We start from the raw sequence: 27,193 nt of genomic DNA, 5'->3' as shown, positions 1-27,193 counted from the left end.
CATTTCATGCTTTCATGCTTTTCGCTAACATGTAATTAGTAAAAAAATAAAAATAAAAGAGGTGCGTTGCTAAGCTCTTCCATAGCTTATGCAAGCTCCATAGGCTCCCAAGCGTGAAGCCCGCTTAAGGAAGAGAGGGAAAGAGAAGGGAGAAAGGAAAAAAAGAGGAGAAGAAATTATTTTTGTTATATTTTAAAAAAAAAACACACAAAGAGAACTGTGCCTGTGTATTATGTAAATAGTAAGGCATATTAAAACCTTACTAAAAACATTATTAAAACGGCTCTATAAGCAATCTGACGTGGCCGGTTGAAATCAGACATTAGAGGAGGCCGTGTGGAGAGTGGCTGAGAAGGAGACTGGCCGTGTGGGAGATGTGAAGGGCCGCCTGGCTGTGAATGAGCTGGCAAAGGAGCAAGGCAGCTGGAGGCGGCTAAAGCTGCGAAGTGGGTGCAAGCGTGGAGAGAGCCGGCATCTAAAAGGGCAGCAGGCGGAAGGCCAAGCAGTGGTGGCTGCACAGCTGACGTGGCCAAAGAGGTGGCGCAGCAGACGAAGGCGTGTGGAAGGAAGTAGCCGTGGAGGCGAGCGAAGCCAAAAGAAAGCGGGGTGGTTGCAGACGAAAGAGAGTGAAGGGTTGTGTGAAAGGAAGTGGCCGTGGAGGAGAGTTGCTGTCCCGGCTGCAGCAGTGGAAGGCTGGCCGCAAGCAAAGTGAAGGAGGCGTGGAGACTGTGAAGAGTGGCCGCGTGGAGGAGACTGACCGTGTGCAGCTGGCTAGGTGGTGAGAGCTTTGGCCGGCGAGAGGCATCTGCTAAGCGGGCAGAGAAGAAGGCAGAGGCGGCTGCAGTTGGCGAAGGAGGCGAGAGCCTGGGGCTGAGCCGCAATGAACGTGAAGCAACCGGCGAGACGGAGAGAAGAAGACGGTGGTAAGCATGTGGAGGAGAGGGATAAGGATGATGCGTCAGCAGAGAACGTGAAGCAGAGCGCACGATCCAGAGCTGATAAGGTTAGTGATTTTTTTTATTTTTTATTTTTTTATTTATTATTTATTTTTGTTAACTTCCTTGTTAATTGCTTTTTTTTGAAAAAATAATAATAATAAAATAAAAATATATATATAATTAAAAAAAATTTTAAAAAAGAGAGAAAAGAAAGAAAAAAATTTAAAAAATACAAAAAAAAATACAAAAAATACAAAAACAAAAAAACGAAAAAAATAAAATAATTTTTGTGTTTTTATTTTGAGTCCATAATTTACATTTTTTTAAAACTTTTATAATTTTTTGCATAATTAGAGTAACTTGCATTGTTTTAAATTTTTTGTAATTTTGTGCATAGTTAGTATTTTTTAACGTAATTCATATTTTTGTGTAATTAGGAAAAAAAGTTTAAAAAAGTAAAAAAATAAAATTAAAAAGAACAAAAAAAAATAGATAGTTACATACACATTCATGTTAGTTGCATTTAGTGGTTAGGTAGGGTTAAAATATATATATATATATATATATATATATATATATATATATATATATATATATATATATATATATATATATAGATATATATATATTTATTTAAAAAAAGAAAAAAAGAAAAAAAACCAAAAAATTGACCTTATGCACTTACGGTCGAGACGTCACATAGACACTGCCATAGAGCCTAGGGCACCTTCTAGAGTACCTACGCAGGAAAGTGGGACCCAATCAGTAGGAAATTTGGCAGATATTGCTGAAACCCTTTCCGAATCCCAATCTGATACCTTTTCCAGAACAACTAGCTCATTGTCCATGGACAATCTAGGGCCATCAAATAGTCATCCCTTAGCCCCAAATAGGACACCCACAAGATCTTTTAATCCATTTGAAGCCGACACCATGGGGTTAACACTCAATGTGAGACTCTAATATGTCTACATGAATGCTCAAGGAGCACGAATGCTCAAGGAGCTGAGATCTTTAGAGATCCACAACAACGGTATCTAGTTAAGATCGCAGACTTTTTCTCAGAACTTCATAGAGCACCTCTAGTCAATGACCAGGGTAACATGTACATGGATGGAAATGGTGTTCGCTCTACGAAGTCACCTATCATCCAAAGAATGTAGACAAATTAGGGGAGCTCTCTAAAAGCGAGTTCTTAGACTTATCAAAGCTTTCCAGAGCAAGGGAGTTTAGAGATGATTGGCTCATTGAGCCGGACATGCCTGGACCATCCAATGCCCAGTCCTCAAAGCCATCAATAGATGATTTACTTCTTGTAGATCTAAATTTGGAAAAGGATAGGAAAGACAAGAGCAAAATGGATCAGGGGACTGAGAACCAATGGGAGTTTGTACGACAAATTCCAGTGACAAATGGTCTTACAGGATGACCCACTTCAAGAAGTCTGCCACAACTAGATTGCCAGAGCTAGATCTTTCTCTAGCACTTGTGGTGGTAGTCGAGAAGCTTGCAGGACAAATGAACCGAATCGTTGATAAATGGGCCAATGAATACCGAACCTTAGATTGGAAGGAGATTCGGGAGCTCACGTGGAAAGGACAACCATTATTCATGGAAGTGTTCTCAACAAATACAGCTAAACCAAGAGAGACAGCCTTTCTTGGAGAAACTGTTGCTCCTCCCCTACGAGAGTTCATTAGAGAGGGACCCTCAACATCAAAGTGGACCACTGCTAGTAGCCCAACTCTAGCACCAAGACATTATCCTACACCAAAAGTGCAACCACAGATCACACCACAACAACGTTTTTCTCACTATGACAATCGGGAGGGTAGGGGAACCAACTCGGCCTCCCATAAATGCAACTCCTGAAATGCGGGTGATAAGATCTTTGGAGGGGATTGGTGAGGCAGGTAATAGGGGACCCACACCAATTTGGAATGCATGTGGACCATCTTACCAAAGAGAGGAACAATTCCCACTGAGAGTGAGAGGCCGTAGGCCCTATGACGAGTATTCAAGACAAGTAAGACCATCAACTCTTCAGAAACTAGTAAAGAAGTATGAAGGGTCGGGAGATCCATATGACCATGTAGCAGCATTTAGGCAAGGTGTTCGAGCTGAGCAAGTGGCTGACAAGCATACTCAAATTGAAGGATTTGGGCTCACTCTTGAGGGAAAGACCCTTGCTTGGTTTCAGGCACTAGAGGCTTCAGACAAATCTTCTTTACGAGTTTTGGAACAGAGATTCATTGCTGCTTTTTCCTTGATGGGGATTCAACATGACACGGTAGCAAACATCTACTCTTTCAAGCAAGGCGAGAATGAGAGTGTTAGAGATTGTGTAAATAGGATGAAGCAATACATTAATCGTTGCCCCCAGAAGATGAGAAACCCACCCAGAGTCGATTAATTTCTCTCTTCTTAAAAGGCCTCAAAAATTCAACACTGCATACACATCTCTATGCAAAGAAGCATACAAATTTCAATGAGTGTTGCCATGATGCTATGGATTTCACCGATAACTTCAAATTCCAAGATGGTACTGGCCCTGAGGTAAAACCTAGAGATCAGTGGGATGATGACCAAAGTTCAGGGTCTAGCGCGCTAGTTAATCCAGACCAGATAGCTAACTTAGTACTAAGGAGATTGGGACAAACTTATCACCCACCCATACAGCCACAACAACAGCAGCAACGAATGAGGAGTGTACTACCTAGAGGTCCTCATCTTTGTGGAGCATGTGGCGGTAACCATAAAACCGAAGAATGTAATACCTTTTCTCCTCTAGTCACAAACCAACCCACAAAGAAGTGGTGCCAGGCCTGTGCTTGGAACTTTACCCACACCACACAGAAATGTACTCGCATTGCAAGAATGAGACGAGCGCGTGAGCAGCAAAGGGGTGGAGTGGCTCCACAAATGTATCAATAGTATACTAATTTTGGCCACCGATGGCACAAGAGCAAGCACGACCTGTTCTTGGTGCTCAACCTCCTGCTCCTGGGACTGCTCCTGTGAGGGTTGTTGACTACGACAGATCAAATATATGTAGAGACTTGGTAAACCCAGGCTATGTGGAGGAGGAATATGCATCATATTCATCCAAGGAAAATCTCTTTGAAAGTCCCGCATACCCAAGCCAAGCACAGGAGGCTCAACCAGGGGAACAAAATTCTTTGTTGCTAGGCGGCTACCAACCTAGGACTCCAGGCCCCTCAGGTCAATGGCAGCAAAGGAAAGTAGAAGCCAAACTAATGGGTCCCTGTTATGAGTGCGGAGAACCCCATTGGGCTCGTGAATGTCCACATCGCTCAAGGCAAACAGCTCGATCCAATACAACAGTACCACAGTTTTCACCAATTGAAAGATATTGTCTAGGGTGTTGTGTAGAACACTTCCCAAAGGATTATTTGCTGAAACCACATGAGGAGGGCATCTCTCAACCAAAGGTCTCACTCAACCTTGTAGGGGCAGTTCATCGCCACCTTCATCTGAGAATGAGGATGTCGTGCCACTAAGAGTCATGACTAGATCACAGACACGAAATGCCGAAATGCAGACTGATGAGACACCTCGAACTAGGGATGCAAAGACAAATCTAGTGGACAAGACACTACATTCCAATAGAAAAAAGACCAGGAGGAAAAAGAACCACAACAAACGAACTAAAAGTGCATCCACTAGTTCTCTAAACATAACATGAAGGATCAAACTTTTACATCCCAAGAAGTGCATGAGAAGCATCAACCTCAACCTGGGCCTAGTGCTAAACAAGATGAGGCTAGTACGACCGAGGATAGTTCTGGATTCTGTTTTTGTGGATAAGGTGAATGAGACTCTAGATGCCATCATTGATGCTCATAGAAGTCGCATTGCAGCTTTATCTGAGCTACCCAAGAAGCTTCAAGAATACCCAAACCCTCGTGGGAAGAAGATCAATCTAGCTGTACATCAGCAACTCATTAGGGAAGCTCAATCAATACTTCAATCAATACTTGAGGGACCACCTCCACCTATCCCTCGGGGCCCAACCTCTCTTAAGCCAACATTAGAAACCATACCAAAAGTGTCATCAAGTCGGGAAATGAAAAGTGAGCTCATTTCACAAGCTCATAACGAGAGGTCTGCACCAATTGACACCCAATTGAAAGGAGGTATTCTGCCACCACCTAGCCTTGTCTTCCCATGCAATGATGAAGTTATTGATGCTAACGAGGACATGGCAAATGAGATGTGGGCAGCAGTTCATGAGAAAGTTAATGAGAATATGTCCTCTATTATTTCACCTCCATTTTTTGAGGTGGATTTTACCAGGGGCATAGAAAACAACTCTAGACGCCCAAGCATCCAGGAGGAAGTTCATACAATTGTTTCTCCTAGAAGTAAGCATACAATGAAAACCTTACCATCATATTTGGGAGAATATGAGAACTGTTCTCAAACCTTGAGGATACCCTCCATGCATAAAAGGTTGACAAAGGAGATGGATATAGGTATCGTGCAAGCTATTTTGTCAGCACCAGTGGCTTGTACCTTACCAGTGCTTTTACCTTTTGGATACATTGTTTGCATGTTCACACACAGTTGGCTGGTTTAAGTTTTAAATTAGTTGTTAAAATGTGGTGAGCGATTTCTAGATTCTTAGAGGACTTAGTAGAAGCTATTTCTATTTGAAGACAGTGTAGGATATATACCAACGAAGTATGCCAAGTTCTTATGCTCTCAAGGTATATTAGTTATCCCTAGTGGTAGCTATCTCTTAGGTATGGGCTAGGTGCTAGGATTAATAAAGAAATTTACGAAAAATATGCCCTACAAAATATATACAAGTGAATCGAGACATGACGTGTCTACAGCTATGTGGAATGCTTGGTAGGACCTGGGGTTGTCTTAGCACCTTGGGGCCGATACCTTGGTTTCCATGGGGTGAACACTGACGTCTAAAAGATTCCGAAAAAGATCTTAAAGGACTCTATCACCTTGATAGATGTTGGTAGGATTCTGGGGTACATTATGGACCCTCGAGACCGATGCCCTCATCTTCATGGGGTACTCCTTATGTCAAAAAGAAAGAAGAGGGTCTGTCACCCTTGAGATACTTAGCGGCCTTTGGATTCTCTTGGGCGGAGGTCTCTTGGCCATTGCTTGGGTCTCATTGGGATGAAACCTTCCTCTTTATCATCTTTTACACACACCAAAAGAAATATTTATTTTTAAAAAAAAGAAAAAAAAGATCCAATCACCATTGCTCATATTTAGGAGTAGGTTTGCCACTTAGGAATAACTTAAATACTTGTAGAACATTGAGACTGCGGTCATAACCTACGGTGTACAAGCACACTTGCCTTTACATAGCACTATCTACCACTTAGTCTCACTTTGACTAGTCTATACTCACTTCTTTTAGCACTCTTTAAAACTCTAATCAGCCTTTCACTTGTATGCTCACGTGTGAGATTGTCATTGCTGGTTTTTTTCTTTCTTTTTCTTTTCTTTTTTTCAATAAAAGGCTTTACTTGTATCCATTGTTTTTTGCAGCTCTTGCTTCTACCGCGCTCGAGGACGTGCGCAAAATAGGAAGGGAGGAGTGTTGCGTGACGAGTGAAGATCAATGCAAGGATGCAACAAAAAGATACTTAGGGCTCTTGTAAGGAGTTCCAAGTTACAGATGAGTGTGGGAGTGGGCTTGACAATAATCCCACATGGGAACTTTTGGGAGTTTTAGAGTTTTTGTATAAAAAGTGGCTCATTTGAGAGCTTATGCACACATTGGGCAAACTCATGTTTGAGCTCTCTTGAGACTAGCTCTCCCTCTTTTCCCATAGAGGTGCAAGCTCTTCTCTCTCCCCAACTACATTGTTGTAAGTTCTATTTTTTGTTAATTCAATGCAATGAGTTGATGATTGTCTCTCTTCTCATGTCAAATCTCTAGTGTGCATGTTTCTTGTTGATAGCTTCAAGGTTTGTGTGCATACTACAGAAATGAGTGTTGAGAATGAAGAATGCTTTGATCTTGTGTATGCAATAGCTAAGCTTTCTTCTTGTTTGGATGCATGAATGAGTGGGATGAGGAGTGAGTGAGCAATAGCAAGATTGAGCTTGTGTGTGTGTGTGTTAAGTCTATGTCAATGGTGGTAGTATTCTTAGCATTCTCTCCATCAAATGGATAAGCTTTTGTGCACCGGTATGGGTTGAATCCCTAGCTCCGAAAGGGATGCGAATCCCATTGGATTGAGCTACATGTGGATCATACTACTCTTGCTACAAGTGAGAGAGTTTTTCGTCTCTCCAGATATGCACTCATGCACAACTCATTTGGAGATCGGTTTATCACTTGCTACCCCGTGTGGGAGTTTGTCAGACTTGGGGTGCGATTTCTTGGTTGCTATAGTTTCGCGGACCGCATCTATTCTTTGAGGGTGAGAATTCTAATCATGCATTCCTACTAGATATTGACACTTACCACCATGGTTCCATATCCATGATTCTAGTAGCCACCCATGTTGTAGTTGATCAGCCAAGGGAGCCTATCTTCGCTACTATTGCTAGCATCTGCCTTTGGTGTATATGGAAGGCCCACAATTCGCACGTTCTTGGTGTAGAGCCTTCCCTATCTTTTGCCACTCTTTGGATTATTTGGTAGGAGCTTTTGCATACTCTTTGGAGCCTCTGGGATGCTTATCATGGCAATTTTAGAGCAACCGAGTAGAGGCGGTTTGAGTTTCTTCGCACGTGGGGATGTGCATCGACTTTCTTCCACTTCTCCAGTGGGACCTTGCATTGGCATTATGCCGTGCCGGAGTGGTTTATTCTGCACACATCACATCAACCACCCCGATTCTAGGATTTTCTATGTACATCTCTTGATTGGTACTGCTCGTAGTGTTTGGCTTTGCCGACCTATGGGACGACAGTATGGTTTAATACATCCCTCGTTACTCCAAAGAACCCTGGTTACTCCAAAGAGAGAGAGACCTATGGGAAGACAATACGGTTTACCTATGGGAAGACAGTACGGTTTAATACAACCCTGGTTACTCCAGAGAGAGAGAGAGAGAGAGAGAGAGAGTGTGTGTGTTCGTACAAGACTAGCTTCATCATCCCTGCTTCTTCACAAGCACAATACAAGCATGGTGCGTACAAGTGCAATGCAGAGTGGTTTTACTCTTTCTCTTCATACAGCAAGGCTGTACATCTTTGTAGGACAATTTAACATGGAACGCAGAGTATTGCATTCGCTTGCGTGTAGTGAAAGATCGGCCCTACTATGAGCTTCTCTCTCTCTCTCTCTCTCTCTCTCTCCACGTCGACAAGAAAGAGAGAGAGAGAGAGAGAGAGAGAGAGAGAGAGAGAGAAACTGTGCTCTGCGTTCCATGTTAAATTGTCCTACAAAGATGTACAGCCTTGCTGTATGAAGAGAAAGAGTAAAACCACTCTGCATTGCACTTGTACGCACCATGCTTGTATTGTGCTTGTGAAGAAGCAGGGATGATGAAGCTAGTCTTGTACGAAAGCTAGATGCCATAGTTGGTGTAAATGTGTGTGATTTTCTGTTGAAGAAGGCAACCCTAAAAGCAAGTTCTACAATTGAAAAGGTAGATTTGAGATGATGCCTTTGCATTCCCTTTCCTAGGGCTACACCATGAGAACTGCTTTGCGCGTTTGGTCCCTTAGAATCTCCCATGTTTCCTTTATCTACTTCTATGGATGGTGGCATTACAGCAGCTGATTAGACCTTCATCCTCGACTCCGGTATCTGTTGCGTGCCCGCCTCTCATTTGGTTGCTCTTGATCGAAAAGAGCGGGTCAAACGCTCAGCCACCTCCAGTCTTGAGAGACATGGCATGGAGGCTATACAACAAGCCTTGCATACTGCTTTGGACAATTCAGGTGTGTCTTCTGTGTTTGCAGCTAAGCATTCAAACATGCAAACCATGAAGCCTGCCTATGCCCTCCCTCTAGACTTGGGCCTGCCTTGCTGACCGCGTGCAATACACACACACACACACACACACACACACACACACACACACACACACAATTTCTTCCATACACATTCTAAGTTCTAACCTTATCAAGTTTTTATCCTGATATTTTGTAGGCTTGGTCAAGTTTTTTCCTACTTACATGTTCCCACACTCATCAATTAAGGGGATACCTAAGTAAACATGAACATTAACTGATTCTCTTCTTCTTTGGATTTCAAGAAGTCACATCTAACACCTTGTGAGAACCCCCACTTAGAACTTGTACTCTTATCCTCTGACATCTAATGACTTGCACAACCTCCTCACTTTTCCAACCGGTTGAGTATTGCTAGTAGTTAGATGAACCCTCTCTCCTACTGCCAACTCCCACCTACCCTTCTTAACCCATTTCATAACCTATGAAATGAAATAAACCCCAAGATTATGACACATTCTCTGTACACGCACACTAGATGTGGCGCCCGCTTTTTATTCCTAATTTTGGTGGAAAGCCCCTTCATTCTCCTCTGCTACTACTGCTGCATTAAAGCATACAGGGCTGATGGCGGTGCCATCTCTAATTATCGGACATTCATATTTCATAGGAGGGGCTCTTGCCAAATTTAAAGCACCTTCTCCTCATCATCCACTCATCACCATGGCTACTTCCAGCAGCAACAACTTGGCTTTACCACTGGGCCCCCTTCTCAACAGGGTGGCTCTTCCTCCTCTCCTCAGGTAGGGGGATCTCCTGCTACTAGTACAGTGTTCTTTAAAACCATATGCTTTGTGATGCTAATGGTCTAAGGTTCTCTTTGAAATTTGATCAGTACTTCATACTACCTGCTCTATACATATTGTTTTCTGTTAGGCGGTGGTACATGCAAATGTATTTTGGATTAAATGATGGTTAATTATTGGTTCATTTTTCCTCATTAGTTAACCCCTTGAATTATTAGACCAATGCTTCAAGAAGTCTCACATTTTGATTTGATATAGTGTGCAATCTCAGAACACATTAATTTAGGACCACTTACTCAAAAATTAAATTAAAATACACTCGTCGCTATTCTACTACATAACTGATTCAATGAAAAACAATGGACCTTGGATATAGTATGGGAAGGTTTCTATTAGTACATCTTGACTGTAAGCTTGACCTTGTTATTTTAATTAACTTGGCTTTCCAGATTTCGATTGTGGAAAGAAATATTTCAAAAAGCTTGAATATTTACATTTAAATAGATTAAAAATCCTTTAACAGGTCCTTGATGATCAGAAATGCAGTAATAGGTTCTCTATTTCTTTTCTCCTTGAAATAAATTTTCACATGTTTTAAAATCTGTGGATATCTAAACTAATTAAAACAAATTGTTTCATGTCTCAGGTTCTTAATATAACTTAACTAACATATGTAATGATAATTTCAAAATGGTTTAATCAAATATTGAAAGAATGGAAAATTTGATGGAAAAAGCTTATGACTATGTGAGTCTATGAACTCTTTTAACGCTTCCCTCTAATTTCAAATTACATCCAAACTTTCTTTGAATAGCTGACTCATGCACTAATATTGAATCCTATACTTAGACAAAATGTACTTGTTGGAAAGACAAGTAACCTTAAATGATGGACCAAGTTGATACTAATCTACTACATTTCTTATGGCATAATGTCTTTTGACTGATTATATCAACTTTTGGATTTCATACTCCCCACCTACTCAAGTGGTGAATGGTGAAATACCTCTGTTGGTTCTACGTTTTCATACTCCCCACCTACTACTGTATAGCCATAGGAACTGTTGCTTGGTCTGCAATATGATGCTTGGTATACATTGGGTAACTGGCTATATGTTTCTCTACATGATGCTACATAGTCTGTATCAGGTTAATTAAGTATTTGTGATTGTAACCAAGGATGATTGAACTCTTTCCTTATGGTAATTAACTATATGCTTTTACCAAGGATTAAAAATTGTGAGGATATCACAGACCTGGCTAGATGAATTTATGGAACCTTGAGATTAAATTGTCTCAGTATATTGATAGCCTTCCCCAATTTTCATCTGACTTTCATTATTTAAAGCCTGATTCTTCTGCAAATATGACTCAAATAGAAAGAGATAGTCTTATGCTACACTTCTCTGAGACTACCAAATTATGGGTCTCCTCATCACTGACTGCCTGATGGGCATAAATGGATACTTCTTACTGTAGGTCCATTCCATCTAAAGATGAATACCATGCCTTGATATTCATTCAACTAATTTGTAATCCTTCTTATAGTCCTTTCCTTTGATTGACTGGTTAGTTAATCATCCTCTGGTCTACTCCACATGACCTAATTGGTCTCCCTTAGGAGTAATTTTTCATGTGCTCCACACTTCATAAAATATTCCAGATAGTATATGTACAGACTGTACAACAGTTAAACTATTTTTTCTACTTTCTTTGGTGCAATTAAGTACTTAAATACTTAAAAGCTGGCGAAATTGATGGTGACAATTCATTAACCTGACCATGTTTTAGTATTTATGTTGCTTGGAACTCCCTGCTGATCTATGATACATGTTTATGGATGATTGGTAATGCTCAAACTGTATACACCAAGTGTAGTATACCTGACTACTCCAAAGGCCTCTTGAGGTGTGACTCAGACTGTCAGAATCATTCCGATTAATACCCTATGCATATGCTTAATAGTTTGTTTTCTAAATTGATGCAGTAACAACACATGAGCTTTTTTCTTCTTAAGGTTTATACTATAGTATAATACACATAGTGAAACCTTAAAAAATCGACCCTACTTCTCTATTTTCAAGGTGGCCCTGTAAGATGTTTGTAAAGTTGGAAGTGATGATTCTTTCTCTAAATTGCCTCACATATGGGGGTAGACTGGTGAATCCAAACCTTTTTACTCTAGATTCAATGTGGTATCACTTTGAAACAGAACACCTTACCACACTGACTGTCACTAACGTTGATGATTAACTAGAAAGGCTGTTACACTTCACAATTTAAAGTTAACTTTCAATAATATACATAATCTGCTTCTGAAATGAACAATCTGAATATATATCAAAATTCTCAGGATTGATATCCTTTAAAGACTTAATTTCTAAATAATTGAAACACTAAATATTAAATCTTTCATAAAATTCATGATACATTTTTAGATTCTCGCAGATATTATATCTTTGCTTATTTACCATAATAATATATCCTAGTGGAAGACTGATTGTCCCTTGTTACCATGCCATTTACATGGACATCGATAACAAGTCCGAGACATCCTTGGCACCTGTCTTCCAAAATTAAAGCATAATGTACTAAGGTTATGTTTTATTTTGATGGTGCAGATAACAGTTGTTCCAGTTATGTATTTGGTGGTGGTCATTGGATGATGTTGTCCTCCTCCCTTTCTCTCTTGCATTATAGCTCCATGGTTTGGCTATCTAGGAAAACTCTTCATGCTACTTCTCACTGTATTATGTAATCTCATCTATGTACTCATTGAGAAGACGTCCAATTAATGATTATTATTGGCCTCTCAAATGTGTGCTTTTAAGTGATGAAATATAAGCAAAGTGCTTACCTTTCCATTATTGTAACCCTAAGATATTCTCTAATTGAAAGGGTTAAAGTTGTAACACACACATGAAACGTCACCCTACTATACCATGAAACATATAGTTATCCTAGGATGTTTCTTTATTGTATAACTTTCTCAGTTCCTTCTTTTTCTAATACCTTGTAAATTTTGGTGATTTCTTGCAGAATTCTTCTTGGTTACCTGACCTCACCAAGCTTGGCTATACTCCTATTCTTGCTCCTTCTTGGTTGGTTCAAACCATTCTCTCTTGCATCAATCTTTCTGCCTTTTATAACATGCTTATTGATTTTGAAACTAATGCTCTTATCTAAGACTCCTCTTTGACTCTTGTTACTCAAGGTATTAATGATTGGCTTTTCTTTCTTAACACATGCAATTTTCAGCCTGGGGTAGGTATAGAAAAACTTGATCTCTTTTTATCTCTTGTTCAAGACCTTGAAAATTTAAATGGAAGAACCCTTTTTTAAAGCTAGAGATTTGGTTGACAAACTTTTGGCTAAACTCTCTTCTTTTCTTAAAGAAGCTGAGTCTTCCTCTTCTACCCAACCCCCCATGGCTGATAAACTTGCTTTAGGGTCTTTCACCTCTTCACTCTATAAACCTGAAAATAACAGAGCTACTCCCAAATCTTCCAATTCAAAAGTTGATCCTTTTCTTGTCATTCCTCTTCTTCCTCCTAGACAAATTGAGGCTGATGCCCTTGATCTTGATCACAATCTCTGGCATATGCTAACACTATGAACCATCCTGTCCCCTTCTCTTTGGACACCTTACTTCTTTTATTTAATTGTGATGGGGTTGAATTTGAAGTGTGCAAATCCTTAGCTGCTAAAGGCAAACATCTTCTTGCTAAAGAACTTTTGATGGATCTTAACTTCTTTTCACTTCAAGATGCTGATTGTACGAAATGTGGTAACACTTGTGTGAGTATTATGAGTTCAAAGAAGATGACTCTCTTAGAAATGTATGGAACCTCTATACACCTTACATCAAATGTAGATGCTCGACTAACAAAAACTCTACATGTAAAGCGGGTATATCAGAAGAAGGAAGCAACAAGAATGGTAGATCTGGAAAGGCAAACCAAACATCGGGAGGACCCACTCCAAAGCATAGCACGGGATGAGAGGATGGAAAAACTTCGAGAACAAACAATGCTGGAAACTCAGGGCCGGAGCTTGGTCCAAGAGCAGTTAGCAAAAGGCAAAGGGCATGAATAGCAACCAAGAAAGACCTCTGGGACAAAGAGAAAAGCCTCGGACTTTGCTGCAAAACTTGAGCAGTTTGCCCAGCAAGTTAAGCAAATGAGGGGACTGGTGGCCGAAGAGCCCGAGGAAGAGAATTTACCCATCCCCATGAAACCCAAAATCCCGACAGAACCTGTTGTAACTCCAAGGAGAGAAGCACTACAAACGAAAGATGATCCATTCAACATCATGTCATATGAGCAATGGCTACAGGCCAAAGAATGGATGCAACTCAACTCTCCTGCTTCATCCAAAACTGAATCATCCAAGGAGAAGGCAAAAGAACAAGAAGGAGAAAAAGAAGGAGAGAAGCAGTTGGAGAAGAGCCCACCTCACAAAGCAGCGGCTAGCACAACCCAGATTGCTGCCATATCTAGGCACTGATGTGTGTGAACACACTTAGGACCGCCGGGGCACTTTTTCCCTCACTAGGAGGTTTTTTCCCCGTGCATTGTATATACGCCCATCATTCTAGAGCAATCTTATCTTTGTACTTGCACACTAAGTAAATATACTTCCTACGTTGTGTGCTCTTGAGCTTCTCCTTCTTCCTCAAGCTTTGTGTGTGCATTTCTACAACCCTAAATCCAACAATTGGTATCAAAGCAGGCATCGGCTCCCCGGGCAGCGTCGCCAGCACCCTTCAACTCGCATTCTCCGATTGAGGTAAGCTTTTACGAGCATTTACAGGCTCAAAAATCCCATCTGAGGCCGTTTCAGGCTCCGTTTTTGCTACAGAAGGTCTGCACAACAGCAGTTTTCGTCATTTTCTGCAGAAATTTCGACAGAGTAATTTTTTGCAAAACAGGCATACATAGTCTATTGTGGATTGGGCTACATAGCACGTGCTGTTTTTTGTTCAGTATTTGCTTCATTGCAAGCAGCTTTTATATCAGTTTCAGTCACCGGCCATGGCTGATAACAGCAGTGATGTATTTCGCATGTTGTCTCTGCTGATGACAAATTAGATGGAGACAGCAATTACCCACTGTGGACATACATGATGCAACATGTTTTGGTTTCAAAAGGAGTGTGGAACATTGTGCAGGGTTTGGATGTACGTCCAGGTTCTGTGGATGTAGGATTTATTGAGGATGTTGCAGGTTCGAGCAGCTCTGTTGTTGCTGCTGCTGTTTTACCGTCTGCTCAACAAGCTCATTGGGATGGTAAAGATGTGCAGGCTCATGCCTTGATTGCACTTTCTGTCAAACGTAATATCACCCCACACATTCGTTTAGCTAAAACAACAAAACAGGCTTGGGATACTCTAGCTGGGTTGTATGCAGGTCGAAATGAGGCAAAAATCTCTTACCTGCGTAAAGAGCTAGAATCGAAGATTATGCAGGAGGAAGATGACATGAATGTTTTTCTTGCTGAGATTAAAGATCTCAAAGAGCAGTTGCTTTCTGCAGGTGAGATTATTCCAGATCATTCTCTTGTGCAGACTGTTCTTGATGCATTACCAGAGTCATATCAGACTTTTGTTTCTACTTGGAGACTTGTTAATGAGGACAGACCTGATGCTGTCACGTATGATATTTTGGTGAACAAGCTCTTACAAGAGGCGCAGTCTAGGCAAAACAGGACTAGACAACGTGTAGTTGATCAGGCATTTGTGGCTGCACAACAGAGAAGAAGTGGCAAGGCAGCCAACTCTAATGTTTCTTCTCCTATTAGCAGGTCTACCACTACATCTCCTTCCACAGGTAGCAGCAATAAGTCTGAGAAAACAGGTGACAAAGGCAAGAAAAAGACCAGGTGCAACTATTGTAAGACAACTCATGTCATTAAAAATTGCCCTAAGCTAAAGGCTAAAGAGACAAAGAAGAAAGAGTCAAATGCAGCCATCATAGCGGATGCTTCTACGGCTTTAGATTCTGCAAATGTTGTGCAGGATGCAGAATGGGCATTTAGTGTGTATTGCCAGTATGACCCATCTCTACATGATACATGTATGGCAGTTTCTGTTGACTCTGATGTATGGTATTTTGAAAGTGGTGCTACAAAGCACATTACCTCACATTGTGCTATGTTCACTTGTCTTGAGGCTGTCCCTAACGGGAATACTATCACATGTGCCAACAATGCTTCTTACCTAGTAAAGGGCGTTGGAAAAATTGTGCTTACAGCTGCAAATGGTAGCTCTTTCACACTTTCAGATGCTTTGTATGTACAAGGGATAAAGAAGAATCTTTTGTCTATCTCTGCACTTGCTAGACTTGGACTTGTAGTAAAATTTGTGGATGACAGATGTACTGTTCATGATTTGACTTCAGGCGATACGATTATGGCATCTGGCACCTTGTTTCGTGGTCTGTATAGGCTCAATATGTATGACAAGTGTGTGGAAGATTCAGCAAATGCAGTTTTTGATTCCAAGGCAGTTTCAGATACAAAACTATGGCATGCTCGTTTTGGTCATCTGAATTTTACTAGTTTGCTGCGTTTGCAGAAATCTGATATGGTTACTTCGTTGCCCCTTCTTGAGGCACCATCAAAACATGTTTGTGAAGGCTGTATTTTGGGCAAGATGCAGCGTTCTTCTTTTCCAAAAGATGGTTCTGTACGGGCCACTTGCAAATTGCAGCTTATACATAGTGATGTATGTGGTCCAATACAAACTCCGTCATTTGGGAATCATTTGTACTTCGTGACTTTCATTGACGACTACTCAAGGCATGCATGGGTATATCCATTGAAGGCAAAGTCCGAAGTGTTTTTGTGCTTCAAACAGTTCTTACTTATAGCTGAAAATGTATCTAGTTGTACTGTGGGTACCCTCTGTTCAGATCGAGGGAGGGAGTACATGTCTAAAGAGTTTGATGCATTTCTAGCTAGTCGTGGGATAAAACACCAGTTTACAGTGCCATATACGCCTCAACAAAATGGTGTTGCTGAGAGGAAAAACAGGTCATTGATGGAAATGGCATGATGTATGGTTAAGAGCCAAGCGTTGCCACATGCTTTTTGGCTTGAGGCTGTCATGTGTGCAGCTTACATTTTAAACAGGTGTCCTACTAAGGCCTTGCAGTCTACCATATGAGGCTTGGTATGGCAAGAAGCCATCAATTGGTCACTTGCATGTATTTGGTTGTTTGGCCTATGCTTTAGTGCCTATGCAACAACGCCGAAAAGTGGATGACAAGGCTGTTAAATGTATTTTTGTTGGTTACAATGCTGAGAGCAAGGGTTACAGGTTATATCATCCGCAGTCAAAGCGTATCTTGATTAGTCGAGATGTTTTTGTGGAAGATGTTGTGCAACCTTTGTTATCATGTACCAAAGAGACGGTGTGAGCTCATGGGATGTATTTGATACATTGTTGCCTCTTTTTACAGGTGGAAGTTCACATGTACGTCCTACTGAGGCAAATGTACAACCTACGCATGCAAAAATGGCTGGTGCAGACTTTGCGTGACAGTAAAATTGATGCACCTATGTCTAGTCGTACTCGTTCAGGTTTTCAGCATACCTCTTATGCATCAGATTGTTATGCTTTGGCAATGTCTAGTATGTGTGATGAGGAAGAACCTTTATCATTTGATGAGACACAAAATTCAGAAAATTGGTTGGCTGCAATGCAAAATGAATACGATGCTATCATGAAGAATGGTACATGGTCTTTATGTGATTTGCCTGTTGGTAAAAAGGCCATTGGATGTAAGTGGGTTTTCAAGTCGAAAGCCAGATGGCAGTGTTGATCGCTATAAGGCGAGACTTGTTGCAAAAGATTATGCTCAGGAAAAGGGCATTGATTTTGATGAGACTTTTGCACCTACTTGTCGTATGACTACCATTCGTAGCATTTGCGCATTGGCAGCTCATAATGGTTGGAATGTACATCAATTGGACATAAAGACTGCGTTCTTGAATGGAGATTTGCATGAGGAGGTGTATGTTATGCAGCCTCGTGGCTTTGTTCAAAAAGGGCAGGAAAACAAAGTGTGCAGGTTAAAAAAGGCTTTGTATGGTTTAAAGCAAGCTCCACGAGCTTGGTATGAAAAGATTCATGCATATTTGACTGCACATGGTTTTCAGAATAGTCCAACTGAGAGCACTTTGTATGTAAAACATGCGGATGATATACATCTAATCATTGCTCTTTATGTCGATGACATGTTGCTCACAGGACCAAATGAGAGTCATATTACTGATTTTAAGGCTGATTTGAATGCCTCTTTTGAGATGTCAGATTTGGGCCATTCTCTTTTGGAAAAGGAACAGGAATATATGCTTCGTCCATTACGTCCTTGCACCATTCGGAACCGTCGGTAACAACACTTGTTCTGGAAGCTCCGCATACCCATAGGTTCTCTTGGTCGTCCTCTTTTGAAGACTCTGAGCACTCTGACGATGCTGAATCGAATTCTTCCATAGGCGTATAGGTCACATCTCTATGAGAATGATTTTTGAGGTTAACCCTTGTGATGGCGGTTTCATGTCGGAGGTACAAGTAGTTGTAACCCCAATCCTGGATCATTTTGAATTGTCTCATGAATGGGCGTCCCAAAATCACCTCATAGTTTGCGTTCTTCCCGAAGTCGACAACTGCGAAAGTCTGTTCGTATTCAATGCCACAACTCTTCACAGTTATGTTCTCCAAAAGTCCAATAGGGTTCTCTAAGCTCCCGTCAGCTAACTGCAAATTCATGCGAGTTCGCCTGACCGTCGGTTTACCCCATTTTTCCCATATGGATCTAGTGGCAATGCTGATTCTAGCCCCACTGTCAAGGATGGCAATAGATACTATTCCTCCGAATTCCACTGGAAGAGTTGTATTACCCTCGTTGTCATGGCCCTGTGAAAATGGAGCAGGACAAGTGTGGGCATGGTGGTTGCAGAGTCAGAATATTTTATGATTCACATGGGGGGTGCCCGGACAGTGTTTAAGATGTGTGGACATCCCTAGGTGTGAAGGGGGGAACTAGAAACATTAAGTTTTAATGTTTATTGGAGTTTGCCCCTAGGCCTTAGTGGCCCTAGGAACTTATTAAAGTTGGGGCCCTAGGGATTACTTTGGGGGAGGAGCCACTTTTGGAGTAAGTTTCTCTCTCCTCTCTCTCTCTCTTCCCTTTTGGGAGTCGTGGAGCAAAAGTGGGCTCTCATGCGTGGAAAAGCACAGAAGCTCCAGGCGGCTGCTGAAGACTAGTCTTGTTGCTGTTTTCTGTGGGCTGAGAGCTGTAACAGGCCGTACAGCAGCCGTACAGTGCTGTACGACTGCTGGTCTTGCTGTGGATAAAGGAGCGCAGGGCTGTAGGACTGTTTCACTACTGGACTGGCTGCGCACAGGACCTGTACAGGCTGTACAGTCAGTTTTTCAGCAAGTACCATACTGTACGACTGCCGTACAGTGTACGGGCAGTCAGGTACAGCAAGTACTGGTGTAGGCGGCGCTTTTCAGGGTGCTGGACAGAACTGTGTATGCTGATTCAGGCAGGTACAGAAGTGGACAGCAGGCTGTTTATGCAAGTACAACGCGTGGCACGTATCCCGAGGCGGTACAGACGGGTACAGTGCTGATTTTCAGATCTGTATTTTCAAGGACAGCATAGGAGTGAGCATCAGGAGGAGGATACAGGCAAGTGCAAGCACATGTGTGAAGCAGGATTGTGGATTCAAGTGCCTGCAGGCACAGATTGGTGCTGTTGCTTCCTCCAGTGTTGTTTCACGAGCTGAACTTGGTAAGCTCTGTTTCTGTTCATCCATCTCTCTTTCTATTGCTTGATGTCTGCTGCAGGTATGTGTTATCTGGCTCCTTGTGAGAGGAGGGGTATAGCAGATTGACAAGAGATTAAGACAGAGATTGAACAGCATATGTATGTTTGAGCTGAGAAGATGTATCATGCTCTTGAGTTATGCCAGATGTATGCCCATGGCTGGCCTGCTTTGTGATCTTGGCTGATCAGAGGGAGACACAGTGTGTTGCTTGAGGACACAGATCTGTGTGCATAGATCCTCTGTGCTGAGAAGGATTTGTGGGCAGTCAGATTGGACTTACAGGTGTAAACTCTTGGCTGGTTTTTGTGTTGTACTCAGCCATACATATTATTTTAATTGAATAAAGAAATACCGCAAGGGGCGCCAAGCTTTGGGGCCAACAGGTCTCGTTGTGTTTTCAGATTTGGGCACTCTAGCTCCAATCTGTGTTTTGTTTTTCATCTAGACTACAAGTGGACGGGTGATTGCTCCTACCGCACTCTGGTTTTCTATCAGAGGCCGGTTTCAAGGTTCCGTCCCCGGGACCAATCATCAACTTTCTGAAGGGGGTGAGCTCGTGGTTGCTTTGGAAAAAGCCATCGCTGAAAATTCAGCAATCATGTCTGATACAGAGGAAGAGTACTTCTATCATGAAGAAGAAGAGCAAGAGACTTCTCCTGAGAGAGATGTATCTGAGGATATTTTTGCAGGAGAACAGGCTGCAGATGTTGAGCCTTATGAGGATGTAACACAGTCAGAAGATGTGCATGGTAAAGAGGATGATGATGCTCGGTTCAAAGATCGCTTGGCTAGTGTTATGGATACTTTTATGCAGCTCACTCAGAGTGAGAGATTTGCTGAATTTTTGAGATCTCGCTCAGAGCCCCGCACAGAGCCCCAGAAAAAGAAGAAGAAGGTTCGTTCAAAGAATCTTTCTCAGGGTCATAGTGGTACCACTCCACAGGATCCATCTCCTGCCCAGTTTCCGAACATGCAGCATGCTTTTGGTGCTAACCCACAGAGTTCCTTCTATGGACAGCCACCTATTCCTCAGCAGAACATGCATCCAGGGTACTTTGGTGGTGGCTCGGTGTTCCAATCCATGACTGGGGGTTATCCTCAGGGAGGCATGGGTATGTATGGGCCTTTTGGAGCCAATTTTCAGCCTGGCATGCAAGGGAATATGTATGGTGGTATGCAGTCCGGTATGCAAGGAAATGTGTTTGGAGGCATGCAACCTGGGATGCAAGGCAATATGTTTGGTGGCATGCAGCCAGGTATGCATAATGGAATGTATGGAAACATGGTTGGAATGTATGGTATGCCTGGCATGGGAATGGGAAATGTTGACCCAATGATGGGTATGAATGTTGGGGGCAGCAATCTCACGAAACCACTTCCATATGATAATCTAACGCCTATGGGAAAGGCGAAGGATTACAAGGAAGGGGGAGCTGCAGTGAAGTTTGACACTTTCAGTGGGGCCAAGGATAAATTGAAGGCACTTACCTTTTTACAGCAGTTTGATGCTGCTTTTTCTGGTGGGAATTACACAGAGTCCTCAAAGGTGAGGAAAGCTGCCACTTTTCTCAAGGGCAATGCTTTGCAGTGGTGGTCTACTCTTCTTTTGCAGGGCATAGCACCCACCACATGGGTCCAATTCAAACAGGTTTTCTCTTCCGTATGGCTCACATCTACATTTGAGGTGGATGTTATGACCGCATGGCACAAGCTGGATGCTTCAAAGTGTGATAGTTTGGAGGATTATAACAAGAAGTTTTGGGAAGCTCTACTCCCAGTGACTTCTTATCGTGCCGTGCCATTATCTGAGCAGGTTGAGAAGTATTGTTGTGGGCTGCCCAAAGAGGTACGAGATTATTGTATAAAGACAAGAGTAACGAACATGTCACAGATGATTGAAAATGCTATGACAGCTAATGCGTTACTCACAGGTGGTTCATCTGGGTTTAAAGGCAGTAAGAAATTGAGCAAGAAAGCTGAAAAATTTGGGCATGCTTCTCGTGATGCTAAAGGGTCTTCAGAGACAAAGTATAAGAAGTTGCCAATGCCCAAAAGGACTTCTGAGGAAAGACAGGCTTTGAGAGATGCTCAAAAGTGTTTTTACTGTACTGAAGAGGGGCATATGTCATTTAATTGTCCCAAAAGAACGTCCAAAAAGGACCCTGACAATAAAGGAGAGCCCAAGCCAAAGAAACCAAAGCCTTCTGCAGGCTTAGTTCCTGATCTTGTGGGGGAGCAGCTAAGTGGTGAAGCTACAGAGTTGTGCAGGGCATGGGGCAAAGTGAGAGATCAGAATGCTTTGATCTTCTTTGACACAGGTGCTAGAGCCAACTTCATTTCACCAGATTTGGCTGGCCGATTGGGGATTCGCGCAGAGGAGATGGGGCCGTTACATGAGGCAAATATGGCTTGTCCAGGGTATGCAGAACCCGTTACTCCTATCATTGGGAAGCTTCGGCTTCATTTACAGGGTTATGTGGACAGTGAAGAGTTCTTCATCATGCCTTTGGATGGCTGTGATGTTTTGTTGGGGATGCCATGGTGCCACAGGGTACATGCGGTGGTGGATACTTACAATAGGAAAATTACTCTGACTCATAGAGGGAAAGAGCATGTATTGGATGTAAAACTCAAAGGGGAATCTGTTCCTATTGTATCCGCTTCGGCGATTTCATCAGTAATGAAAAAGCATCTTTCCGCGTACTTGATTTATGTAAAGGATGCACAGGATGATGAGTCTAAGTCTAATTTGTCAATGTTAGATAAGGACAGGGCTGATTTCTTAAGTGGGTTTCAAGACTGTTTTTCCGAGTCATTGCCAGGAGAATTACCTCCTGAGAGGCCAGAAGATCATGCCATAGATCTGATTCCTGGTAGTACTCCACCGAATAGACCGCCGTATCGTGTTAGTGCAGCCCAACAGGAAGAGATTATGAGTCAGGTGCAGGAGCTATTGAATAAGGAGTTGATTCAGCCTAGCTCATCACCCTTTTGCTCACCTGTGCTCTTAGTGCAGAAGAAGGATGGTTCTTGGCGCATGTGTATAGATTACAGGGCGCTGAATAAGAATACCATCAAGAATCGATTCCCCATACCGAGGATCGATGACATATTGGACCGCTTACACGGCTCCACAGTTTTTAGTCGTATTGACTTGAAAAGCGGGTATCATCAGATACGCATTAGACCCGAGGATGTGCATAAGACAGCATTCCGAACCACGTTTGGGTTGTATGAGTTCTTGGTTATGCCCTTTGGTTTAACGAATGCGCCTGCCACATTTAACAGAATGATGGACAGGATCTTCAGACCTCATAGAGAGTTTGTGGGCACATTCTTTGATGATATGATTGTGCATTCACGAACTGAGGAAGAGCATAGAAGGCATTTGGCCATTGTGTTTGCAGAACTCAGAAACCATAGGTTGGTGGTTAATGGCAAGAAGAGTGAGTTCTTTTTGCAGGAGATACATTTCTTGGGGCATATTGTGTCTGGTCATGGAGTCCGTATGGATCCAGGAAAGGTGGAAGCAATACTTAATTGGCCAGCTTTGAGGACCGTGCATGATGTACGCAGCTTTCTAGGATTGTGTTCCTATTACAGGCGTTACATACGGCACTTTGCTGAAATTGCTTCGCCTCTTCATGCTTTGACGCAGAAAGCAACTCCGTTTAGATGGGCTGATCGGGAAATTACAGCATTCAAAAAGCTCAAAGAAAAGCTTACTTCGGACCCAGTATTGGTGTTAACGGACCTCCGAAAGGCTTTTGTTGTCCAGTGTGATGCATGTGGAAGTAGCATTGGTGCAGTTCTCATGCAAGAGGGACATGTGATAGCCTATGAGAGTACAGTTTTGCAAGATGCCGAGAAGCATCTGCAGGTGTATGAGAAAGAGATGTTGGCTGTAATTCACGCTCTTTCTACATGGAAACACTACTTGCTTGGGGCTGATTTTACTGTACAGACAGATCATCAGACCTTGCGTTACTTCCTCACGCAGACTAAGCTTTCAGAGAAGCATATGCGTTGGGCAAACTTTTTGTCAATGTTTCATTTCCAGATTGTGCATGTCGAAGGCAAAAAGAATGTAGTGGCAGATGCTTTGTCACGCAAGCCACAAGTCTCTGCAGTTTCACTTGCTTATCATCATGAGCTTGATGAAATGAAAGAGCAGTATGCCCATGATGAGGATTTTGAAAGGTTGTATGATCAGATGTCTGAGGGTCAGCGGCATGAGCACTATACTCTCAGAGATGGGTTTTTATTGATGCATGGCAGACTGTGTGTTACCAGGCCATTGCGACTCAAGGTTATGATTGAAAGTCATGCTCCACCGTATGCAGGTCATAGAGGTATTGACGCCACGGTCAAAGCAGTGGAGACTTTCTTTTATTGGCCAACCTTGAGAAGAGATGTTGATGCCTTTGTGAGGCAATGCATCGTATGTCAGAAGGTAAAGTTTGACCGTCAGAAGACACCAGGGTTATTACAGCCTTTACCTCTTCCGGATAGACCTTGGGAGAGCATTGCCATGGATTTTGTATTTGATCTTCCACGGACACAAACGGGCAATGATGGCATCTGGACTATCATATGCAGGTTCAGTAAGCAGGCTCATTTCATTCCCGTGCGGAAGACAATTAAAGTGGATCATATGGTGAAGTTGTTCATGGCGAACATCTTCAAGTATCATGGCTTGCCTACGTCTATCATTAGTGACCGTGATCCACGGATGACGAGTTTGTTTTGGAGAGGGTTGTTCGACAACATGGGTACAACTCTCAAGTTTTCATCGTCATTTCATCCACAGACAGATGGTCAGTCAGAAGAGGCTAACTCTACAGTGTTGGATCTTCTCAAGTGTTATGTGTCCGAGCACAAGCAACAATGGGAAAAGTATCTTCCTCTAGTGGAGTTTGCATATAACAACACTGTACATAGCTCGACAGGCAAGGTGCCTTTTGAGATTGTAGAAGGAGGGAAGAAGATACCACCCATTTTGCATACAAAGGATAAGATCTTTGAGGCTGATCAGTATGTGGAGAGCTTGGATGAAGCTTATCGGAGAGTTAAGTTGGCCCTCCAGAAAACTCAGCAGAAGCAAAAGAAAGCCGCAGACCGTCACAGACGTGATTTACAGTTTGCATTGGGTGATTGGGTTCTTTTGCGCTTTGAAAAGGCTAGACTCAAGAAGATGAAGGGTAAAGAGCGCTTATTCCCTAAGTTGAGCATGCGATATTATGGGCCTTTTCAGGTTTTGGAAAAGATTGGTGAGGTAACCTATCGTTTGAAGTTACCAGATCACTGGAGGATTCACAATGCTTTTCACGTGAGTCTTCTTAGACCTTTCCGTGGGGATGTGCCTGAGGATGTATCAGATGAGGCTCAGCCGGAAGTTGAGGAACTTGATGAGGTTCTGATTCCAGAGCAGATACTGGCACATAAAGAAAGGAAGGTACGAGGTAAAGTTTCCCGTCGCTATCTTGTGAAGTTCAAGAACTATTCACCGATGGATGCGAAGTGGATGGAGGAAGGTGACTTAACAGATTCACCTCAGGTTTTGCAGCTTTATCTCGATGCCTTTGAGTTAGAGCCGACTCTTATTGTGGCTCATTCAGGTTCAGCAGAGCATGGGTCTGGAGCATTACCTGATGCTCAAGAGGGGGGTAGCACCTCCACTCCCTTGATACAGACAGGCTCAGATGACATCTAGAGGTCGCTTGGTGCAGATTTTATCCCACCCGAAGGTACTGAGGCTGACAGTACATCTGTTTATGGGACTTCTATGATATATGTGTACTAGTCACATGGAGATTTTTGTGGATATGTATGGTTCACAGTGGTATACAACTTGGACTATTACTATGCCATTGGTTTGCAGTGAATGTTGATACATGTGTATGGCTCAGAGAGATTGGGACGCTGATCTTGCCATATTGTATATTTCACTTTGGATATTTTGATGCATCACCAGAATGCAATCGAGGACGCTTGCCATCTTTCAAGAGGGGGGTATGTCATGGCCCTGTGAAAATGGAGCAGGACAAGTGTGGGCATGGTGGTTGCAGAGTCAGAATATTTTATGATTCACATGGGGGGTGCCCGGACAGTGTTTAAGATGTGTGGACATCCCTAGGTGTGAAGGGGGGAACTAGAAACATTAAGTTTTAATGTTTATTGGAGTTTGCCCCTAGGCCTTAGTGGCCCTAGGAACTTATTAAAGTTGGGGCCCTAGGGATTACTTTGGGGGAGGAGCCACTTTTGGAGTAAGTTCCTCTCTCCTCTCTCTCTCTCTTCCCTTTTGGGAGTCGTGGAGCAAAAGTGGGCTCTCATGCGTGGAAAAGCACAGAAGCTCCACGCGGCTGCTGAAGACTAGTCTTGTTGCTGTTTTCTGTGGGCTGAGAGCTGTAACAGGCCGTACAGCAGCCGTACAGTGCTGTACGACTGCTGGTCTTGCTGTGGATAAAGGAGCGCAGGGCTGTAGGACTGTTTCACTACTGGACTGGCTGCGCAAGTGCTGTGGATAAAGGAGCGCAGGGCTGTGGGACTGTTTCACTACTGGACTGGCTGCGCACAGGACCTGTACAGGCTGTACAGTCAGTTTTTCAGCAAGTACCATACTGTACGACTGCCATACAGTGTACGGGCAATCAGGTACAGCAAGTACTGGTGTAGGCGGCGCTTTTCAGGGTGCTGGACAGAACTGTGTATGCTGATTCAGGCAGGTACAGAAGTGGACAGCAGGCTGTTTATGCAAGTACAACGCCTGGCACGTATCCCGAGGCGGTACAGGCGGGTACAGTGCTGATTTTCAGATCTGTATTTTCAAGGACAGCATAGGAGTGAGCATCAGGAGGAGGATACAGGCAAGTGCAAGCACATGTGTGAAGCAGGATTGTGGATTCAAGTGCCTGCAGGCACAGATTGGTGCTGTTGCTTCCTCCAGTGTTGTTTCACGAGCTGAACTTGGTAAGCTCTGTTTCTGTTCATCCATCTCTCTTTCTATTGCTTGATGTCTGCTGCAGGTATGTGTTATCTGGCTCCTTGTGAGAGGAGGGGTATAGCAGATTGACAAGAGATTAAGACAGAGATTGAACAGCATATGTATGTTTGAGCTGAGAAGATGTATCATGCTCTTGAGTTATGCCAGATGTATGCCCATGGCTGGCCTGCTTTGTGATCTTGGCTGATCAGAGGGAGACACAGTGTGTTGCTTGAGGACACAGATCTGTGTGCATAGATCCTCTGTGCTGAGAAGGATTTGTGGGCAGTCAGATTGGACTTACAGGTGTAAACTCTTGGCTGGTTTTTGTGTTGTACTCAGCCATACATATTATTTTAATTGAATAAAGAAATACCGCAAGGGGCGCCAAGCTTTGGGGCCAACAGGTCTCGTTGTGTTTTCAGATTTGGGCACTCTAGCTCCAATCTGTGTTTTGTTTTTCATCTAGACTACAAGTGGACGGGTGATTGCTCCTACCGCACTCTGGTTTTCTATCAGAGGCCGGTTTCACTCGTCTTTACCCTTGATCCCATTGACCTTGTTTACCTCTACAAGCTCCTCACGGTTTGTGTTCACGCACGGTACTAAATGATCTAGTGTGGCTTTTGTGAATGCCCCTGGCATGTTTAAGCTCTGAACAATGCCTTTTAGCAATTCCGGTTTCAAGCGTAACAGCTCTCCCAACGTAAATGTCCAAGGAAC

At 42.8% G+C, this 27,193-nt stretch overlaps 1 protein-coding gene across 1 annotated transcript; it reads left to right on the top strand.

The window, feature by feature from the left end:
• The first annotated feature begins 880 nt into the window (after positions 1-880).
• Positions 881-26,163, top strand: LOC147604508 (uncharacterized). The gene is made up of 4 exons (XM_086794739.1): positions 881-1,003; positions 13,807-14,147; positions 15,286-16,372; positions 25,903-26,163. Exons 1-4 carry the CDS (start codon positions 881-883, stop codon positions 26,161-26,163), a joined length of 1,812 nt encoding a protein of 603 aa, XP_086650865.1.
• The last annotated feature ends 1,030 nt before the right edge of the window (positions 26,164-27,193 follow it).

Source organism: Cibotium barometz, chromosome 61 (genome assembly GCF_041138505.1).
Source record: "Cibotium barometz isolate CiBa-2024 chromosome 61, ASM4113850v1, whole genome shotgun sequence".
Lineage (NCBI taxonomy): Eukaryota > Viridiplantae > Streptophyta > Polypodiopsida > Cyatheales > Cibotiaceae > Cibotium > Cibotium barometz.
Note: the sequence above shows the minus strand (reverse complement) of the source record. Positions and strands in the feature narration are given on the sequence as shown.